The 17,871-nt window shown below is 41.8% G+C and overlaps 3 protein-coding genes across 3 annotated transcripts; 1 reads left to right on the forward strand and 2 right to left on the reverse strand.

The window, feature by feature from the left end:
- Nucleotides 1-7,113: 7,113 nt before the first annotated feature.
- LOC104379598 (olfactory receptor 5T17) lies at nucleotides 7,114-8,058 on the reverse strand. The gene has a single exon (XM_009986902.2). It carries the CDS (start codon nucleotides 8,041-8,043, stop codon nucleotides 7,114-7,116), a length of 930 nt encoding a protein of 309 aa, XP_009985204.2. The 5' UTR covers nucleotides 8,044-8,058.
- A 3,096-nt stretch (nucleotides 8,059-11,154) lies between these two features.
- On the forward strand, nucleotides 11,155-11,744 carry LOC104379597 (olfactory receptor 9G19-like). Its single transcript, XM_009986901.1, is given in 2 exon segments — nucleotides 11,155-11,356; nucleotides 11,359-11,744. Coding segments are annotated over 2 exon segments (588 nt in total).
- Nucleotides 11,745-15,605: 3,861 nt separating this feature from the next.
- LOC104379594 (olfactory receptor 5AP2) lies at nucleotides 15,606-16,598 on the reverse strand. Its single transcript, XM_009986897.1, has one exon. The coding sequence runs from the start codon at nucleotides 16,596-16,598 to the stop codon at nucleotides 15,606-15,608; it is 993 nt and encodes a 330-aa protein (XP_009985199.1).
- Nucleotides 16,599-17,871: the final 1,273 nt, after the last annotated feature.

Consider the following 17,871-nt stretch of genomic DNA (forward strand, 5'->3'; position numbering starts at 1 on the left):
ACAGCTCTCAAGCAGGGAGACAATTTCCATCAATTATGCTGACTTGATCTCTTCATTATTAGTAGGTTTTAATCCTCTGCTCTGTAGATAATGAGGGCATTTCCTAATGAATCACTGCCAGACACCCTGGCAGGACACTCAGTTGGTCCACAACCACCTGGCCAAGCAGAGACCCATGTCTCCTAACTACATCTCCATCTTAAACCAAGCTTTTATTGGTTAAAATCAAGCTTATCTTCTGCCTTCATGTACTGATTTCAAAGAAAAAAGTATAAAGCCAGTTTCCCTTTGGACATCACTGTGGTCTTCAATGTACATTGTTTCCATTCATCAGCAGTTTTTGCCATGTTAAGAGAAGAGCCGCTCACATTCATTGATGTTTGTTCTGATAACATAGAAACTGGATGAAAATTAGTGTTCACTCCAGTTTTCAGGTTGACAATGTCTCGGAGACTCTTTTTATTATCCCAGGTAGTCCAGAGTTTGAACTGGTTGCTCAGGGCTTCTTATTCTAAGTGCTCAGAAACAAAAATAATGTGTTTTTTAAAAAAAACATAAGTGATTGCTGACAAAGTTAGTGGCTACTTTAGGGAAATAAACTGCATTTTAATAACTGCTCTCATCTCATGAGAATAAACACATGGACAGAAGGACACATGTATGTGTCTTTCATTTTCCAATAGCTTCCAGCCTAACTGAAGACTTGCTAAGAATTGTGCTTTTCTCTTTATTTGTATCATTTAAATTACATTTTAAGCAACCAGTCCCATCCTCTGCTTGACTCTGAAAACTCACTGTCCTGGGTTTGCTTGCCACCAATTCCACCACTATCCCCCAAATGATACCCGAGATGCCACCTCTTCCAGTTTCCTGTAGAAGGTCCAGCCTTTTCTAGTCTGAACCACTTTCATGCCCACCTCTGTTATTAGTTTCTACAAGGAGACCATTTAACAGAGAGAATTTGCACCTTTTTATTTCCAAGGAAAACTAAAAAAGTAACAAAACAGAAAATTAGACAATTTCCTATTAAATTCATTTGAAAGTGCATCTCAGGCAGGATAAAATAATTGGTATACCTCAAAAAAAGATTGTTTCTTGGGAAAGAGGAAGCACATAAGACATACTAGAGATTCCTCCATACACACACATATATATTTGTCCCAGTATAACACTTACCAGTAGGCAAGGATATATTTTCAAAAAGAAACAGTGATTTTTGCTCTTGTGACAATTACTTCTACGTTTCTTTGGCATTGTTTCTCATCAGATCTTCCTCACTTGTCTGAACAACTGTTTTGCATACAATCACTGCTTACTTAAAAATTGATTTTCCACCTTTTAGCTTGCTGCATAAGTCAGAGCTTCAGGGAAACAATTTTATTCCAAGTCTCCTTTTCTTCTCTTGAATCCTACATGGTGTTGGGTGTCCATGTATGGCTGTGTCTCTCAGAGTCTCTTGTCTTCATTATTTATTGCTTAGGTGGTTGGAACAAGCTGCCCACAGCCTCACTGGGCACATCACCCCATGCCAATCACTTCTGCTTTTTTCTCCTCCTCAGATATAATTAGAAAGTTCCCTCAATGAATTCAAGAGTTAGAGCTCTGGAGCTATCACTGCCTCAACCCCTGAGATGGGTTGTCTTCTGGGAGCCAGAGTATGCCAAGATGAGAAACTGTTGTGAAGTTATTGAGAAATAGCGTCTCAGCGTCTTGTAACTATGGAAACATTCAAGTCAGAAAGATTTACCAATGTTTACTAAGCCTCGAAAATCAAAATTAACACTCTACCCATTTCCAAAACAAAACATTGCCAGCCTACTGAAGATCATAATCCTAATATCACATTATGAAATGGAGGAGCTACTAAGGACCAGATAATAACACTTGAATATCATGTTAAATTTATTACTCTGTTTCCCTCACTGAGAATGCTGTCTCCCTTGGTAGCCATGTAGGGACATGGTCTGGATGGAGAGATACTGCCAGAGGAGCAAGCACTGGCTGGGCTATTGGGTGCAGAGGGAGATGGGTCATACTCTGCCTAGAGGCTGATGACCAGGGGAGTGCCACAGGGGTTTGTCCTCTTCTGTCTCTTTGAATAGAGCCAAGGGGAACACCATGGCATGCAGGGGACCATCCCACCATACCTGAGCAAGGTGAGTAAGGTAGACCAAGAAATCAGGGTCAAATTCAGTCAAGACTCCAGACCATCAGGCAAGTTGATGGCAACAGGCGATTTCCAGGGTAGATTAAGAAATCAGGGCCAAATTCAGTCAAGACTCCAGACCATCAGGCAAATTGGTGGCAACAGGCAGGTTCAAGGTCAAACCAAGTCAATCTTCTGGCCAGGGTCAGGTCCAGCAATTGCTAGGCAGGTCCATAATCAAGCCAAGGTGCAGATCAAAGGAGACCATAGGCGTGCACACCTATTGCTAAGCTGGAAACCAGCACTCCTCTGGCACAACCCAAGAGAGGGGTGAATTCCCTGGACTGAGCTTAAATAGACCTCATGGGCAACTGGGCAAAGGTTGGGTGGGGATGGAGGCACCAGGTGAGGTTGGTCAGGGCCGTTAAGGCCTATTAGTTCAGTCTGGGAGAGATTAATCCCTATCTGAAAACGCCCATTTCTCACCATTAAATATAGTGGAAGCCCAGAGTCACCAAAGCTCAGGTGTGAACATCAGCACTAGAGGTACTCAAATGTGGATAACCCCACCCTTGCTGGAAAACTGGACTGTATAATGTCCACAGAGAGACTTCAGCACCTCCAGAGATGGAGTCAGTTGTGCTTTATGAATCGTTTGGGGAACCTCTGAAAGATCTGAAACATCTCTAAACCTGTTTTCATTCTTTTGACAAGGTCAGACTGAAACTTTTGCACCATCCACAAGTATCTCAGAAGCATCATATGAGCTGATTAGCACTGCTGCTGTGTACCTGTGCTCAGTGATGGCTCATCCACACAATGTCTTTCAGATACCCAAAGCAACACGAGGGCTTTCAGAATTTCATTTTGCTCCCTTTTTTTTTTTTTTTTTTTTTTTTTCTGGTAAACTGTGCTCTGAGGAACCCTGTGGGACTGTATTTACAGCCTCATCACCCACGAGCTCAGCTATTGAGTCTGGGAAGGAGTGTGTCTCTCTTCACATCAGGTGGTTAATGGACGTTATGCAGACACGTAGATGTTCTCTGCTGCATTTGGAATAAATTCTTGGCTCCCATCACTCGATAGCAGCAAAGGCACAGGAGGAGCCCTAATGCCAAGGCAAAGCCCACGCTTACGTTTCAGCAGTGGGCTTTCTTCTTCATGTCCTCATGTCCTCTTTTTTTGGGCTCTGTCGGAAAACAGCCTTACCAAAGTAGGTTTTCTTTATAGTAAGAGAGAGTGATGGCTTATGTAAATTGCTTTTCTTTTACTTAGGCAGTTAAAACATGATGAACTGATCTATGTGAGTGTTGAATAATGACAAGTCTTATTTTGTTATAAAGAGATGCAACTTTTCAAATTGTCAGCAGAATAAAGTCATTGACAAATCAGACTTTGGAATCATTCTAGAATTAACTCAGTTTTCAAGTAAGCATCTTAACTTAATGCCCATGGTTTTAGGATGTTTCAGCGTCCTGGAGCTCATGAAGGTATAAATCATGAATTTACTAGTGTGGATTATATCCATTGTAAATGATATATAATAAATTGATAATAGTGGTGGAAAGACTGGAATAATAATTAAAAGCCAAGGGAAAACATCTAGAGGTTGTTAATGTTGTGTAATCTGTGATTTCACTGACACTGGCATTCTCTCACTCCAGGTTTATGTGCACTCCTATGAGGTTATTCTGAGGTGTCTTCTGAAACAAATCACTTTCAAATTGAAAGTGAAACTGATTCTTTTCTTAAATCTGAAAACAGACATACTAGAATAAATTCATAGTTTTAAGTATCCAAGCACAGAAAAGCAAAATTGCCATTCATATGGCTTCAACTCCCTTTCTGTTCTTTTCTGAACACTTCAGATGAAAAACAAAAAACGTACACTATTTGGATTTAGAACACAAAGCACAATATGCCAAAATGTGGCGGTGAAACTATTGATTGATCGGAGTGAAATATGGTCCAAAAGTGAAACTCTGTTTTTTATCATTTTGCTATTTTTCTTCCTTTTGCCTCAGCTGGTAACATCTGATGATAGGAGGAAATCATACACAGACTAAATTCATCCTCTTGGGAATTACAGACCCCACAATTGCATCTTCCTTGGAAGGAAACCAGGAGGTCTGGGAGCCTCAAACTTTATTTCACTTTGCAGTCACCAGCCTGTAGGAAGAAAACACCCTGAATCATTCCAGGCCTCTCTTTCTCACAGGAAGCAAGAATCATAGTTTTATTGTTTTACAACTTTTTTTCACTGATAAATATGTATTTTTCTTGCAAAGTTACTGACTTTATCCCTAAACTCCAATAAATTTCCTCACTGTTACCTGCAAGTTATTTATGACAGTTAAGTTTTTGGGGTGGGAGGGAACATTTTGGAAGAGTAAATGTATTTTAAAATTTGCTTACCCAAAAAGAGTAAGATAAAAGGCTTGAAAATCTACGGTGCATTTGTTTCGAATTTAAAAAGTGAAAAAGCTGGTGGGAGTCAGGATCTCAAACTATACCTTCGAATATCAAGGGGAATCCCTCCCCAGGCTGCACACTTTGGCATATATCTTCACTTAAAGGAAGAAAGTGTAGGTAATAGAATTAAAAATAGAGGATGATGAACCATGCCGAGACTGCTCGGTGTTAAGGACAATTTCTGCACAGTGATAACATCAAGGGGGGCTGCCATTCATTTCAAGTGATGTTTTACATTCGTCTCAAGTGCCTTTTACTTAACTGGTGACAGATGGAATTACACCTTAAAATACTCACCAATATCCCACATGCAAATGGCCAGCTCGTGCTAAAACACACAGTGAAAAACAAATGGCGTATTTCATTTAAAAATTAAGCATGTGTCTAGTTTCCACAGTTGAAAGACAATCCTGGACACATGATCTCTGGGTAGCTGATAGCTGTCTGGGTCTGAAAAAAGCCAAAACCCAGCAATTCTGCAAATTATGGCTCATTAAGGAAGGGGGGGACATGAAATGTGGTCACAACATTGAGGAGGGGCCAGCAATCCTTCATCTTTACCTGGCAGGCATGTAAGAGAAAAAACATCCTAATTTCTGCTCAGCCTAATTAATTCCAAAGGACATTCATTGTTTCTTGAGTGCACACTCATAAGCATTTGTGATTGGGTGCAATTCTGCAACATCCTTGCAAAACTCAGCAAAATTCAGGTTGGCTAGATAAGTTCAGGGTCTTCTTTCTTCTCAAACACTTGGTTTTGGTTGCCCCTTGCTTGTTGATGCCACTTCATCACCTTCAAGTGGCGGGGTGAGTTCTGACTCTGCAGAGTTACAGACCGTGTGCCTTGTCTGCAGCAGAAAAATATCTTTCCCTTAGCCTTTGTAAATTATATTTAGAAAGTAGATGGATGGTGAACAGTCTGTTTTGTGTGCTCTGGCAAACAGCAGCAGGAGAGGATACCTTGTCTTAGGTCTGGGGGAAAAATGTCCTTCACCTGCAGCTGAATGGAGGAACTGGAATCGATATAATTAAATGTTAAAGAGCTTGACTTTTGATCTTTAAGGTCCCCTTCCAACCCAAACCATTGTATGATTCTATGATATCGAATAGTTTCTTTCTTTTAAAACCTTCACCATACCTTGTTATTCTTCCTTCTAGGTTGCTGGATATTTCTGGTTATAGTATAGAATCCTAGAACCATGGAAAGCTCAGGTTGGACCTCGAAAGATCATCTGAGAAAAGGAGACTAGATGAGAAATGTAGCATGTAGAACTCATTGCTGCTTCATGAATTACCCCACTCTGAGTGTCCTTATTTCCTCTCATTTTTAATTAAGTTTTCAAAGCAGAGACAACAAAAGTGCTCAAATGTTCACCTGGACTCGAAGTTACATTCCTGAAAGAGGTCTGGCTTGCCATAGTCTTGTGGGTGGTGGATCCAACTCAATGAGCTTCCAAGAGTGGATCCAACTCGATGAGCTTCCAAGAGTGGATGCAACGCAATGAACTTCCAAGAAGAACTTCAGTCTAAAGTGCAGGGGATGCAGAATTATAAACTCTCACAAGATGAGAAACAGGCTTCTTTTTTTTGGAAATACTTTTTTTACCAAGAGCATCATTGCATTATTTTGCTTCGATCTTTGCAGAGAAGGGATCTACAAAATGTAGAAACCTGTTGCTGTAGACACAAACTTCCCTTGTGAAATTTTAGAAGTCCTCTCCATAAGTGGTTCTGACATCTCAAAAAGTGAGCAACGTTTTGACAGGAAGAGCTGGAAACATGCCAGTTTGCCCCATGCTTCAGGTGCAGTTAGTTCAGCCTGAATGTTTTGGAAAGAGAAAATCAGATGCTCAGTAGATCATTCAAAGCCGGCCCGTATTGACCTGAGCATTTAAGACTGTATTCATATAACCTAGCCTTATCTATCTAAAAATTAGTTACTAAATCTTAAGCTTTAGATATCTCATCTAGCTTTATCCTTTAGATAAAAGAGAGGATAGATATTTCAGAGTTGTGTCTAACATGAGTGAGATAAATGCTGGTTTTTTCCTGTAAAAATAAGTATTTCTTTAACTAATTTCATTAAATTTCCTCTATTTGTACAGGAAAGGTTCATTGCCCTTTAACAATAAGGGAGCAAGGCCCTAAAAATACAAAGAGGTCATAAGGCAGGTTATGCAGGGAGATGCTGATGGCTGTGGAAAAGCATTTTGACAGGGCTATCAAGCAGCCTGGAGCTAATGTCCAGCGTATGTCTGAAAAGACCAAGAAGTGGAAAAAAGAGCTATGTGCAATAAAATACAGAAGATGAATCAGGCTGTCTATGGCATTTGGCGACTAGCACAAGCCAGTAACAGAAAGAAAGCAAGACTTGGATATGTTTCCAAACCAAATCTGGAAGCCTAAGTAATAGGGTAAGGAAACAAAAATCCTTGTTGTCAAGTCAAGCTGTGGCATCCTCTATCACAAAACCAGCAGATAATATCATGCCAAAGCTACTTCCATGCGACAAACTCCCTCAGGGCACTCTTCACCTCCCTGTTCCTCAGGCTGTAGACCAGGGGGTTCAGCATGGGCACCACCAGCGAGTAAAACACAGCAAAGGTCTTGTCCGTGCCCAGAGTGTTGCTGGACCTTGGTCGGAAATTCAGGGCGAGGATAGACCCATGGAAGATGGTGACTCCAGCCAGGTGAGACGTGCAAGTGGAGAAGGCTTTGCGCCGGCCCTTAGCAGATCTGATCTTTGAGACGGCAGAGAGTATGAAGGAGTAGGAGACCAGGACGGCAAAGATGGTCACCATCTCCACCAGTCCTGCGAGGCCAAATATCAAAAGCCTGTTGATGTGGGTGTCAGAGCAGGAGAGCGCTAGAACAGGCATGATGTCGCAGTAGAAATGATCGATCTCAGCTGGTCCGCAGAAAGGCAGGCTGAAGGCGAAGTCTGTGTGCACTGAAGAGTGCAGCAGGCCAAGCACGTACGAACCAGTCACCAGCAGGACACAGATCCTGTGAGACATGATGGACGGGTAAAGTAAAGCGTTGCAGATGGCAATGTAGCGGTCGTACGCCATCGCAGCCAGAAGGAAGCACTCGGTGGTCCCAAAAGCTATGAAAACAAAAAGCTGGGTGGCACAGCCAGCTAGAGAGATTGTTTTCTTCTCCATCAGAAGGTTCATTAACGTTCTTGGTGCCACCACTGATGAGTAGCAAGCATCTAGGAGAGATAAATTGCTAAGGAAAAAGTACATGGGTGATTGAAGTTGACCGCTGCTCCTGATCAGCACAACCATGCCCAAGTTCCCTGCCAGTGTGGTGAAGTAAATGAAGAGGAACAGGACAAATAAAGGTGCTTGTAGTCGTGGATTGTCTGTCAGTCCCACAAGAGTCAACTCTGTAACTTGCTTGGTTTGATTTTCCTCGGCCATCTTCTTCAAAAGTACTGTGAGTTATGTTCATAGAGCCATCATAAAAATAATAGATAAATGGAGAGACTCAGCATCTGAAAAGGCCAACAATCCCCAGTGCCACTACTGGCTAACACTCTCATTATCAGAGATTTGTTTAATTTTAAATCAACATTCATCAAAAAACAATTGTGCAAGACAGTGGAAATTTTGTTTCAGTATCAGTTCCTCTGCCAAGTGTTCCATTTTTCATTCATTCTGATACATATATATTTTTATCTATTGTACACCCACAGTATATATCACACTTCAGTGTAACCCTCCCAAGTTCTAACAAAAAAGAGTAAAAAAAAGAGTTCAGTGATTCCTCTTCAAATTAATTATATTGATAATGAAAATGGGCTTTTCACAGAATTTGAACTAGAATATAACCTTTCAAATTTTAGGAAGCCTTCCCAGTGGGATTTATGTTAAAGATTGTTTTGCTTGCATTGCTGCAGAGAGAGAAAAATGGAAATCTCCCTTACTCTTCCATAACTTTTCATATCTGTTACTAATTTGGAGTTATGCTTTTACTTAGTGTATGAACTGGTGCAGTGATGACATTCGGGAGAAAAGAAACAGTTAAAAAAGAAAGCTGGCGCGACGAATCTTTGCCTTAATAACGTTTTTCTCTACCACCTCTTCAACCTAAAATTCACAAGTAGGAGTTTTTAATATATAGAAATACTGCAGTGCATCCTGACTTTTGATGACCGAGATCAGTGAGAAGTATGGAGCAGCCCTCCACAGTGGTGGTATAAGCAGCCACTGTAACATAAATATGTATTTAAAAAAAAACCCAAACAAAAAACAAAAAAAACAAGAAAAGAGTCTAGAAAATTGTTGGGTAAACTGGCCCCGCTTTTAGTCTATGATCATGGAAAATACTGTGCTGCTCATAAGGTTCCTGCCACTGTGACTAAATCTCTTTAGTGGAATTAATACAGCTTTCCCATCAGGAAAACCAGCAGGTAAATCAGTGTAAAACTGGCATTAATGTGCCTGGCTTATTTCATAATGAAAAATCAAATAAACTATGTACCAAGGTGGAAGAAGCGTGTGGGATTTAGCTGTATGTCAGAAAACTCAAGCACTGATTGATGCAACAACAGGGGCCAAAAACCCTGCAGAAAAACCTGTAGAATCACAGAATGACTCCAGATAGAATTCCTCAGCAATGCAGAGATAAAGATGTATTATACTTGGTATTTTATCTGGTAACTGGGATTATAACATTCAAAAAATTATAAAAAATTAGAACTGGTATTATAAGCTTAAAAAAAATCGTGTGCCATGTGATTTTCCTTCTCGTGTTCTATTGCTCTTACACGAAGGGAACAGCTTGTCTTGGTGTGTCTAATACAGATACAACCAAGAGCAACCGAATTCATCTTTACAGACCTCACCTCTGAAGGAGGAAGCCGTTCTCCTTCCCTTGTGCTTCCTGCAAGGAATTAGATGTTGTATTCTGCAAGGATATTATATATCCCCTTAAAATTATATATCACCTTAAAGTTACAGCTATAAAACAAATCTGGATGGCCTCTTTTCCTTACCAGTTGAGGTCTTGTGTCTTACTTCTTCCTTACTTCCCATTAATTCATGGCAGATTGGGAGGACACTTGTATGTTCGGTCTGTCCAGCCTGCCTGGTTTAATTGCTTTTTAATGCTGTTGTCTCTAATCCACTGAGATTTCCAAGGTGCTTTTGTTGAGAAGTGTTTTGCAAAACTTCCTTTGAGAGAAATGTAATTATTTTTATATTTCTCTGTCATACATGTATGTTTGACATACATGTATGTATATCACACATATACCTATATATGTATGTCAGAGGAATTAAAAAACAAAATAAAATAAACAAAATAAGTAAAATAAAGTAAAATATAATAAAATAGAAAATATAACTGCTCTTATGAGTGTAGTGGCTCAAAAAGGCTCAGACAGGCTGCATGGCTTCATCTCTCAATTTTAGCTATCCATAAAATACGTACGTGCACACAAATCTCCATTGCTGGGAGAAAAACAGGCATTTCTGGGGTGTGATCCATGTGATTTGCTCTAGAGATTGGTCTTGCAACAGAGTGAATTACACACAGGGGTGCCTATTTCTTGGGGGTGCAAGAAAATATCAACTGGGTGGAAAATTTACTTGAGCAAGAACATAGTTTACCCCACCTTTGAAGTTGGATATTTGTATTTTTGACCTGAAGTTATTTGTTTCTTAATAATATGACAGAGATACCTTCAGGGTATCTGTATCGATCTCCTTTCCACAACTTCTTGTTGTATTATACAGAAAGTCTATTTCTTAATTCTCTTTAAAGGGCTGGGCAATACAGCATCAATGGTTCAATAAATGGTGAAACCGCTGTTATTGACCCAATGGGTGATGAAGTTATTTCCATTTGCACACCATCTGAGAAGCAGCTTCAGGAACAGCAGAGGTGAGGCTCAAATCGCCCAGAGGTGTCCAGGAAAATCAGCACCAACAATCACTGTGATATCTGGAAGGATGAAACACCTTGAACTCAACCTACGACTTTACTTGCAGGAACCAGATTTTTGGTGAAAGAGCCTTATTTTTGTGTCTTATTCTGAGTGCCAAGCCACAACCCAACTGATCTAGTGGAAAGTGTACCTGCCCATGGCAGGGAGGTTGGAACTAGATGATCTTGAAGGTCCCTTCCAACCCAAACCATTCTATGATTCTATGATTAAAACATATGAATATATAAAGAAAGGCACCAATTATTTTAAAAATGTTGATAACTTTTTCTCATAAGTAGATCCCTTATTTATTTCCATGCTGGACTTTTTTCATAGAATCATATGACTTTTTTCTTCAGTATTATTTTTTCTTAATGGGATCTGGGGCCAAAATGCTTGATGGGCTGTGTACAGCCATTGCAGCCATTGCATCCCTCTGGGGTAAGGACAGTACTTAGGACCAGTTGAACATGACGAGCTGGTTATTTCCCCTTCTGAAGTCACTCTGCCTTTTTCCTGCAGCAAACTCACCAAAAACCCACCTGATTCCATATCACAGCTTCCCTGAACGCCACTGGATGCCCACCTTTACAATAGAGCGATGTCTATTGTCTACACCCTGGCTTATGACCGGCACGTAGCCATCTCCAACCCACTGCTCTACTCTGCTGCCATGTCTAAGAACCTGTGTATGGGGCTGGTGGCTGCTTCCTACCTCAGCAGCTTTGCTAACTCCACCCTCATTACCAGCCGCACATTTTCCCTCAGCTTTTGCTACGCCAATGTCATCGATGACTTCTGCAACATGTGAAGCTCTCCTGCAACGTGACAGACAGCTACCAGGCAATTCTGTATTTCATCCTGACTTCCAACGTCATCCTCCTCTCCACGCTCATCCTCACCTCCTACGCCTCCATCCTGGCTGCTGTCTTGAAGATTCATTCGGCTGAGGGGCAGCACAAAACCTTCTCCACCTGTGCCGCCCATGTCATTGCCATCACCCTCTACTACGGTTCCATCCTCTTCATTTATGCCTGGACCAGCTCCACATATGTCCTTAGGAAGGAAAAGGTGGTCTTTGTGTTTTACATAGTGATGATCCCCATGCTGAACGCCTTCATCTACAGCCTGAGGAATCAGGAGGTGAAGGAGGCTCTGAAGAGACTGGTGAAGAGACAGACAGCTTCTTAACAAGAGAAAAATAGGGATTGTGTCCCCAAAGATGCCTATGGCAAGAAGTGTACCTATCTTTTCTTGTTTGTGTTTTCATTTGTTGCTTTTCACAACAGGTGCAGGAGGATGCAACACAGAAACATAAGCACTTCTGATCCTGAAGTGCTTCCTGATGGACAGGAGATGTCACTGTGCAGACAGACCTCCTCTCCTTCACACCTCTCCCCATTTATAACTTATATCTGCTATAAAATGGCATCTTAGCAGTGGCTGGCGTCATTTTTGTACATCAGCTTCTTCACTCTGTGCTTTATATGAATTAAATATTCCTTGCTTATGCCCAAACCAGTAGCTGAGGTGGAGCTCCATGTATCATGAGGTAACATGCCTCTGCTCCTGAGCTGTCCCAGTTTTTTCTCACTGTGCTGTATTGCCTCACATAAACATACTTTTCACAGTCCTAGACTGTTTTCCCAGTGAAACGTTCACACCGGTGTGGATAGAGTGGGTCAGATTGGAAGAACCAATGTCAAGAAGCTCAGAGGCATCCAGGATTGAGTTCAGTTGCCTGAACGTAGACTATTAACACCTTGGAGATGCCCTCAGGTCTCCCTCTGAGCTTTCAGATGTCATTCCAGAAAGACCCAACTCTTCTGAAGGTTGCATGGCATATGTGCCAAAGGCATGTCGATGTCCTTGGTGCTTCAGGACAGAGCAAATGCTGTCAGATTTCTGCATGAAGGCAATCAAACCAAGATCTGGCCTAGGGAACTTCACTGCATCTTGCTCCTTTCCTGCAACTTCAGCCAAAGTTTCCAGCACCACTTGTAGGAAAACATGCAAAACAGGTGAAGTGGTTTCCTAGTTATTAAAGTATCTCTTTTTTCTTTTATAAAGTTTTAGTCCAACTAAAAGAGGGGAAAAAAACCTCAATAAATCTCTTTTTATTATTATTATTAAGATGTTGGGAGGAGGGATTAGGTAGTCTGAAGTAGATTCATCTCCTTCAAATTTAGATAAATAAAAGTTGAGTGATTAAGTCAGAGTTCCTTGTCTCCATTTGTGACCAATAAAGGTAATATTTCTATTTTCCTAGTTTTTGTTCAGACAGAGAGTGCAGTTTAAAGAGCTGAAGTTTGAGGATCTCCGAGCTTTCTCCCCTTGCCGTGGTTTGGTTCACGTTGCAAGCTGAGGTCAGGCTACATGAGGTGGGTTCCTTTTGGATAAAAACAAAGAATGGGCTTGAAGGGGGCGCCTAATGCAGCTTGACCTGCAGTAGGTGTTCAGATCCCTGGACCAGAATAAATTTAATCCAGAGAAAACTATCCTGAAATGCGTGTACTGTAGACAGCAGGTGCACAGTACCAGTCCTTCTGATGCTCAAACCTGCTCTTGTTGCATCACATCCATCTCAACCATCTGTCCTAGAATGTGATAAAACATCCTCCTATTCCAATATATTTTAGAGGGGACCTGGCTGACTATCTTAAAATTAGACAACAAATTTTTAGGTGTTGAGAGCCAGGTGAGCCCATTCCTGTGCTTATTCTCCAGTACCAAAAGTACTGGTAGGAAAATCATGTATATGAAAATCAGTCAGGCATGGAGGATGTACATAGTGTACTTCAATTTACCTCGCTGTTTGAAAATCAAAAAGGACAAAAGTAAATCTATCCCAAGCCAATTAATGACAAGAGATTCAAGGTGTGAGGTGTCCTCGAGGAGGTCCAAAGTTGAGGAGAAATGCAATGAGCTTCCCCGTCTCCCTCTGCTACGAGGTCAAAAGCAGGCAGGGACAAATCACCTCATTAGTGAGAACCAAAGGACCCACATTACCTGCACACTTCATGAAGACAAGGATGTCTCTTTCTTTAATGAGCGTGTATGACCAAGCTTGTACTGGCACAGAAAGCCCTCCAGCAGGCCCTCCAGCAGGCCTGAGATCCATGCCCTTGCCATACGGGTGGTTACAGCTATTTCCATCACAAGTGACACTACTCCCCTTCCCAGAACAAGAAGTGGTCCTTGAGGACCAACCACCCTTCCAGGAGTCATCAGCTTAACAAGACCTTTCGGGGTTTACCAAGAAAGTTTCTTAATCACCATGAAAGCTTCTCAGCAGGTTTGTAGTCAACTTACCTCATTCTTCTTAACAAGCCATGAGAGACTAATTAGCAGGAGCTAACAAGAAAGAAACTTTCTTCCTTGTTAACGACAAAGTGCACTTCTACAGCTGTCTTGCTTGTCAGAGTCAGTCCAGGCTCCAAAGCCAATGAGTTGGAAGGTCAGTGTGTTGGCATGTGACTGTATTAATCATAGAATCATAGAATGGTTTGGGTTGGAAGGGACCTTAAAGATCATGTAGTTCCAAACCCCCTGCCATGGGCAGGGACACCTGCCACTAGACCAGTACAAAGCTCAAAGCCTCATCCAACCCGGCCTTGAACACTTCGAGGGATGGGGCAGTCACAGCTCCTCAGGGCAACCTGTTCCAGTGCCTCACCACCCTCAGAGGGAAGAATTTCTTCCTTATCTCTAATCTAAATACCCCCTCTTTCAGTTTAAAGCCATTGCCCCTTGTCCTATCACTACATACTCTTGCAAAAAGTCCCTCTCCAGCTTCCTTGTAGGGCCCTTTGGGTGCTGGAAGGCTGCTAGAAGGTTTCCCTGGAGCCTTCTCTTCTCCCAGCGAACAACCCTAACTCTCTCAGCCTGTCTTTGTGGGAGAGGTCTTCCAATGGCACTTCTCCAATGGCATAATGGCAATGTCCAATTAAGGACAGTTGTATGGGCCTGGATGGATGGAGAGCAACGCTCCTGGAGGTTTCTGTGATTAAAGTACCTGCCCATCATTCCTGAGGTTAAATTCTCACCCACAGGCTGCGGTCCTTCTTTCTCAATGGGATGATGCAGTAACCCAGCAGCACCCTGAGCTCCTTGCTGAGGAGGTATGGTGGTGTGCTTGGTAGGAGCACTGGTTGTTGTAGGAGCTTCTTCCATGCCAGTCTCAAGGCTGCTTGGGATCACTTCTAAATGTTTCTACCCCATATTTGTTCCTCGTCAGCCCTCTTTTCTTTCCTATTGCTCTACAGAGTTAGTTACATTACAGCTATTAAAGTTTGTTAGTTGTTCCCCTTATCTCACGATTTATTTTAAAGGGGAAATCACACAATTGCTCAAAACTAAGCAAAAGCAGTTAATAATAATATAACCAAAACAAGCTCAAAATGCCAGGATAGTGAGCAGGTACCTGACTAGTGGGTAATTTTACCATTACTCATAGGAAATGCCAGATGATAGTTCTCTGGTCCTTCAGTAAGTTGCAGGCACTGCAGGAGTTTCTCAAATAAATTTGAAAATACAGCTACAGTTGAGCTAAAATAAGTTGCAGCAAAGGCCTGACAGGCATTGGTGCCATGAACTGTTGTTATGAAACCCAGTTCCTATTGTGAGTACTGGGAGCACTAAATTATCTGAGTCTTGTGTTCACCAGAAATGTGTTCGTTATTCTATATGAAGAGAGTTCTGGTCATCATTGTCACACTGAAAGCAATAGGTGTTATTTATTGTCATAGTTCAAGACAATAGTGGTAATGCATTCTCAAACTACAAAGGGTCAGAAGGGCTTACATTTTTGAAATTAAAATAATATCAGGCTGTAAACACAAATAAAAGTAGCTAATGCATCCCTGAGACAGGTCAGTGAACAGTCTAATCCACAAGCAGTTAATGACTCAGTATTTAGGGTTTCCCAATACATTTGTCCCCAGAAGCTCACAGGAGAGCGCTACTTCTTTTATACCACAGCAGTACAGAAATGAAAAGTATAAACGTTTCTGAGAAGACTTCTCAATTCCTCTGACGCACTAGAGGAAACTATTATTCAGATGAATGTCTCCTCTGCATCACTCTCCGCAGAGCATCCTTCACCTCCATGTTCCTCAGGCTGTAGACGAGGGGGTTCAGCATGGGGGTCACCACAGTGTAAAACACAGAGGCCACTTTGTCGAGATCCTGGGAGTGCCTGGAGCTGGGTCGTAAGTACATGGACGCAGCAGATCCGTAGAAGAGGGTCACAGTGGTCAGGTGGGACGCGCATGTGGAGAAGGCTTTGCGTTTCCCCACTGCCGAGCGCATTCTTAGGATGGTGGACAGGATATAGGTGTAGGAGATGAGGATGATAAGGTTGGTGACAAACAGGTTGAAGCCAACCACAACGAACATTATAATCTCATTGATGGTGGGATCTGTGCAAGAGATGGCATAAAGCGGGGGTCCCTCACAGTAAAAGTGGTTGATGACTTTGGAACCACAGAAGGACAGTCGAAGTGCAAACCCTGTATGGATGGTGGCATTCACGATCCCAGCAAGGTATGAGCCAGCTACCAGCAGAGTACAAACTCTGCTGGACATGGAGATGGCATAGAGCAGTGGGGTGCAGATGGCCACGTACCGATCATACGCCATCACAGCCAAGAGGTAACACTCGGTGGTGGCAAACACAGCATAGCAATAAAATTGTGCAAGGCATGCGGAGTAAGAAATTACCTTCCTTTCTGCTAGGAGATCCGAGAGCAGTCTGAGGGTGATGGAGGAGGAATAGCAGATGTCTAGGAAGGACAGGCTGCTCAGGAAGAAGTACATGGGGGTGTGAAGCTGGGCATCCAGCCTGATTAACATGAGCATCCCCAGGTTCCCTAGCAGAGTGATCACGTAGATCACCAAGAAGACCATGAAGAGGACAGCCTGGACATTCCCATGCTCTGAGAACCCCAAGAGAACAAATTCAGGGGTGGGTGTGCGATTCCATTTGGCCGTTGCCAGAACAGAGCTGCTGTAAGAAAGCAGAGATGCAGAGAAACATGGAATCATGATATTCTTGTTTGTGTGAAAACAGGCTACCGTCTAAAGTCCTTCTCTTGCAACAGATCAACTCCTTGTAGTGTTATTTAGGCTAAAACTCACCTGTTTACTCACATCTTGGTTTTTGTTTTATCAGAGACTTGTTATCTCCTAGACCAAAATTTCATCTGAGAAATAAGCCCAAATTTCTCCTGGTGGTGGTGCTAAAAGCAAGAATGATTCGCCAGTCATGAAGGACATCAACACTTGACCAAGAAAAGCCGCTGTTTATAAGCTTCTCTCATTGAAAGACCAAGGGTTTTGCCACTGCCCTCCCCACAGTGTCGTGCAGGAAAATCCTCTTGGGAATTGATGACTTTGGAAACAGCTCCTTAAGGAGGAGACATGCACTGATAAACAAACACAAGTAGTTTCAGCAAGTTAAATGTAAGCTTGGGTGTTTTCCCCATTTCTTTACATATATATAAAGAATTTTGTATACATATATATATAAATTTATCTATTGGAATATAGAATTTCTCTCTTGGAATCACAGAGCTAAAAAGAGCTGGTGTAAGAAATAGAGATTCAAGGATTAGGAGCTAGCTCGGGGTTTGGAGAAGTGTTGCAAATGCTGTTGAAGAGGAAGGAAAAACTGTTCAGAAACTCTGCTGCTGCAATTTTTTTAACGTTATCTGGCATATCCTGTGGTTTACAAACCAAAAGGGTTGGATCCAGGCATCTGTGAGAGTCACAGCCAGGATTATGGAGAAAAGTTTCTCTTTCATTGCTCTTAAAAGAACAAAGTGGTACCAGTATCTGTAATTAGACCTAGGGAATTATTTCCTATCCATCCATGGAAAATATAAACCTTTCTTCAAGAAGTTAATGTCTGGTATTAGTGACCTTTATCTCAAAGCGAGAACACAGCTTGGACACCATCTTCATCCATTTTGCTTTTCTGTTCTTTCCAGAAAGCGTTTTGTGAATGCTTAGCATCCATGCTCAGCTGAATTACAAATTATTGGTTAAAAGCTAATTTCACCTTCTCTCTTTTGAAGAGGGTTTTTGAAGGACTCCAAAACATTAGCATGGTGAGCTGAAGCTTTCCCCTTATAGAACAGAATATACTTAATTTAATTAGTATTAGTTAATTTATGCTTAAATTTAGTTAATTTATGCTTAAATTCACTCTTCAGACTATGCCCTGAGTGTGACTGCTCTGTACAAAAGCCCACATTGGCCATGTAGCCATGACAGCCCATCACCCTTCACTACCAAGCAGCAAGTGGAGAAAATCTGG

This window comes from Tauraco erythrolophus, chromosome 6 (genome assembly GCF_009769465.1).
Source record: "Tauraco erythrolophus isolate bTauEry1 chromosome 6, bTauEry1.pri, whole genome shotgun sequence".
NCBI classification, from domain to species: Eukaryota; Metazoa; Chordata; class Aves; order Musophagiformes; family Musophagidae; genus Tauraco; species Tauraco erythrolophus.

What these genes read in the sequence shown, in the direction of transcription:
- LOC104379598 (XM_009986902.2), bottom strand. Translation starts at nt 8,043, where the DNA reads ATGGCCGAGGAAAATCAAACCAAGCAAGTTACAGAGTTGACTCTTGTG.
- LOC104379594 (XM_009986897.1), bottom strand. Translation starts at nt 16,598, where the DNA reads ATGATTCCATGTTTCTCTGCATCTCTGCTTTCTTACAGCAGCTCTGTT.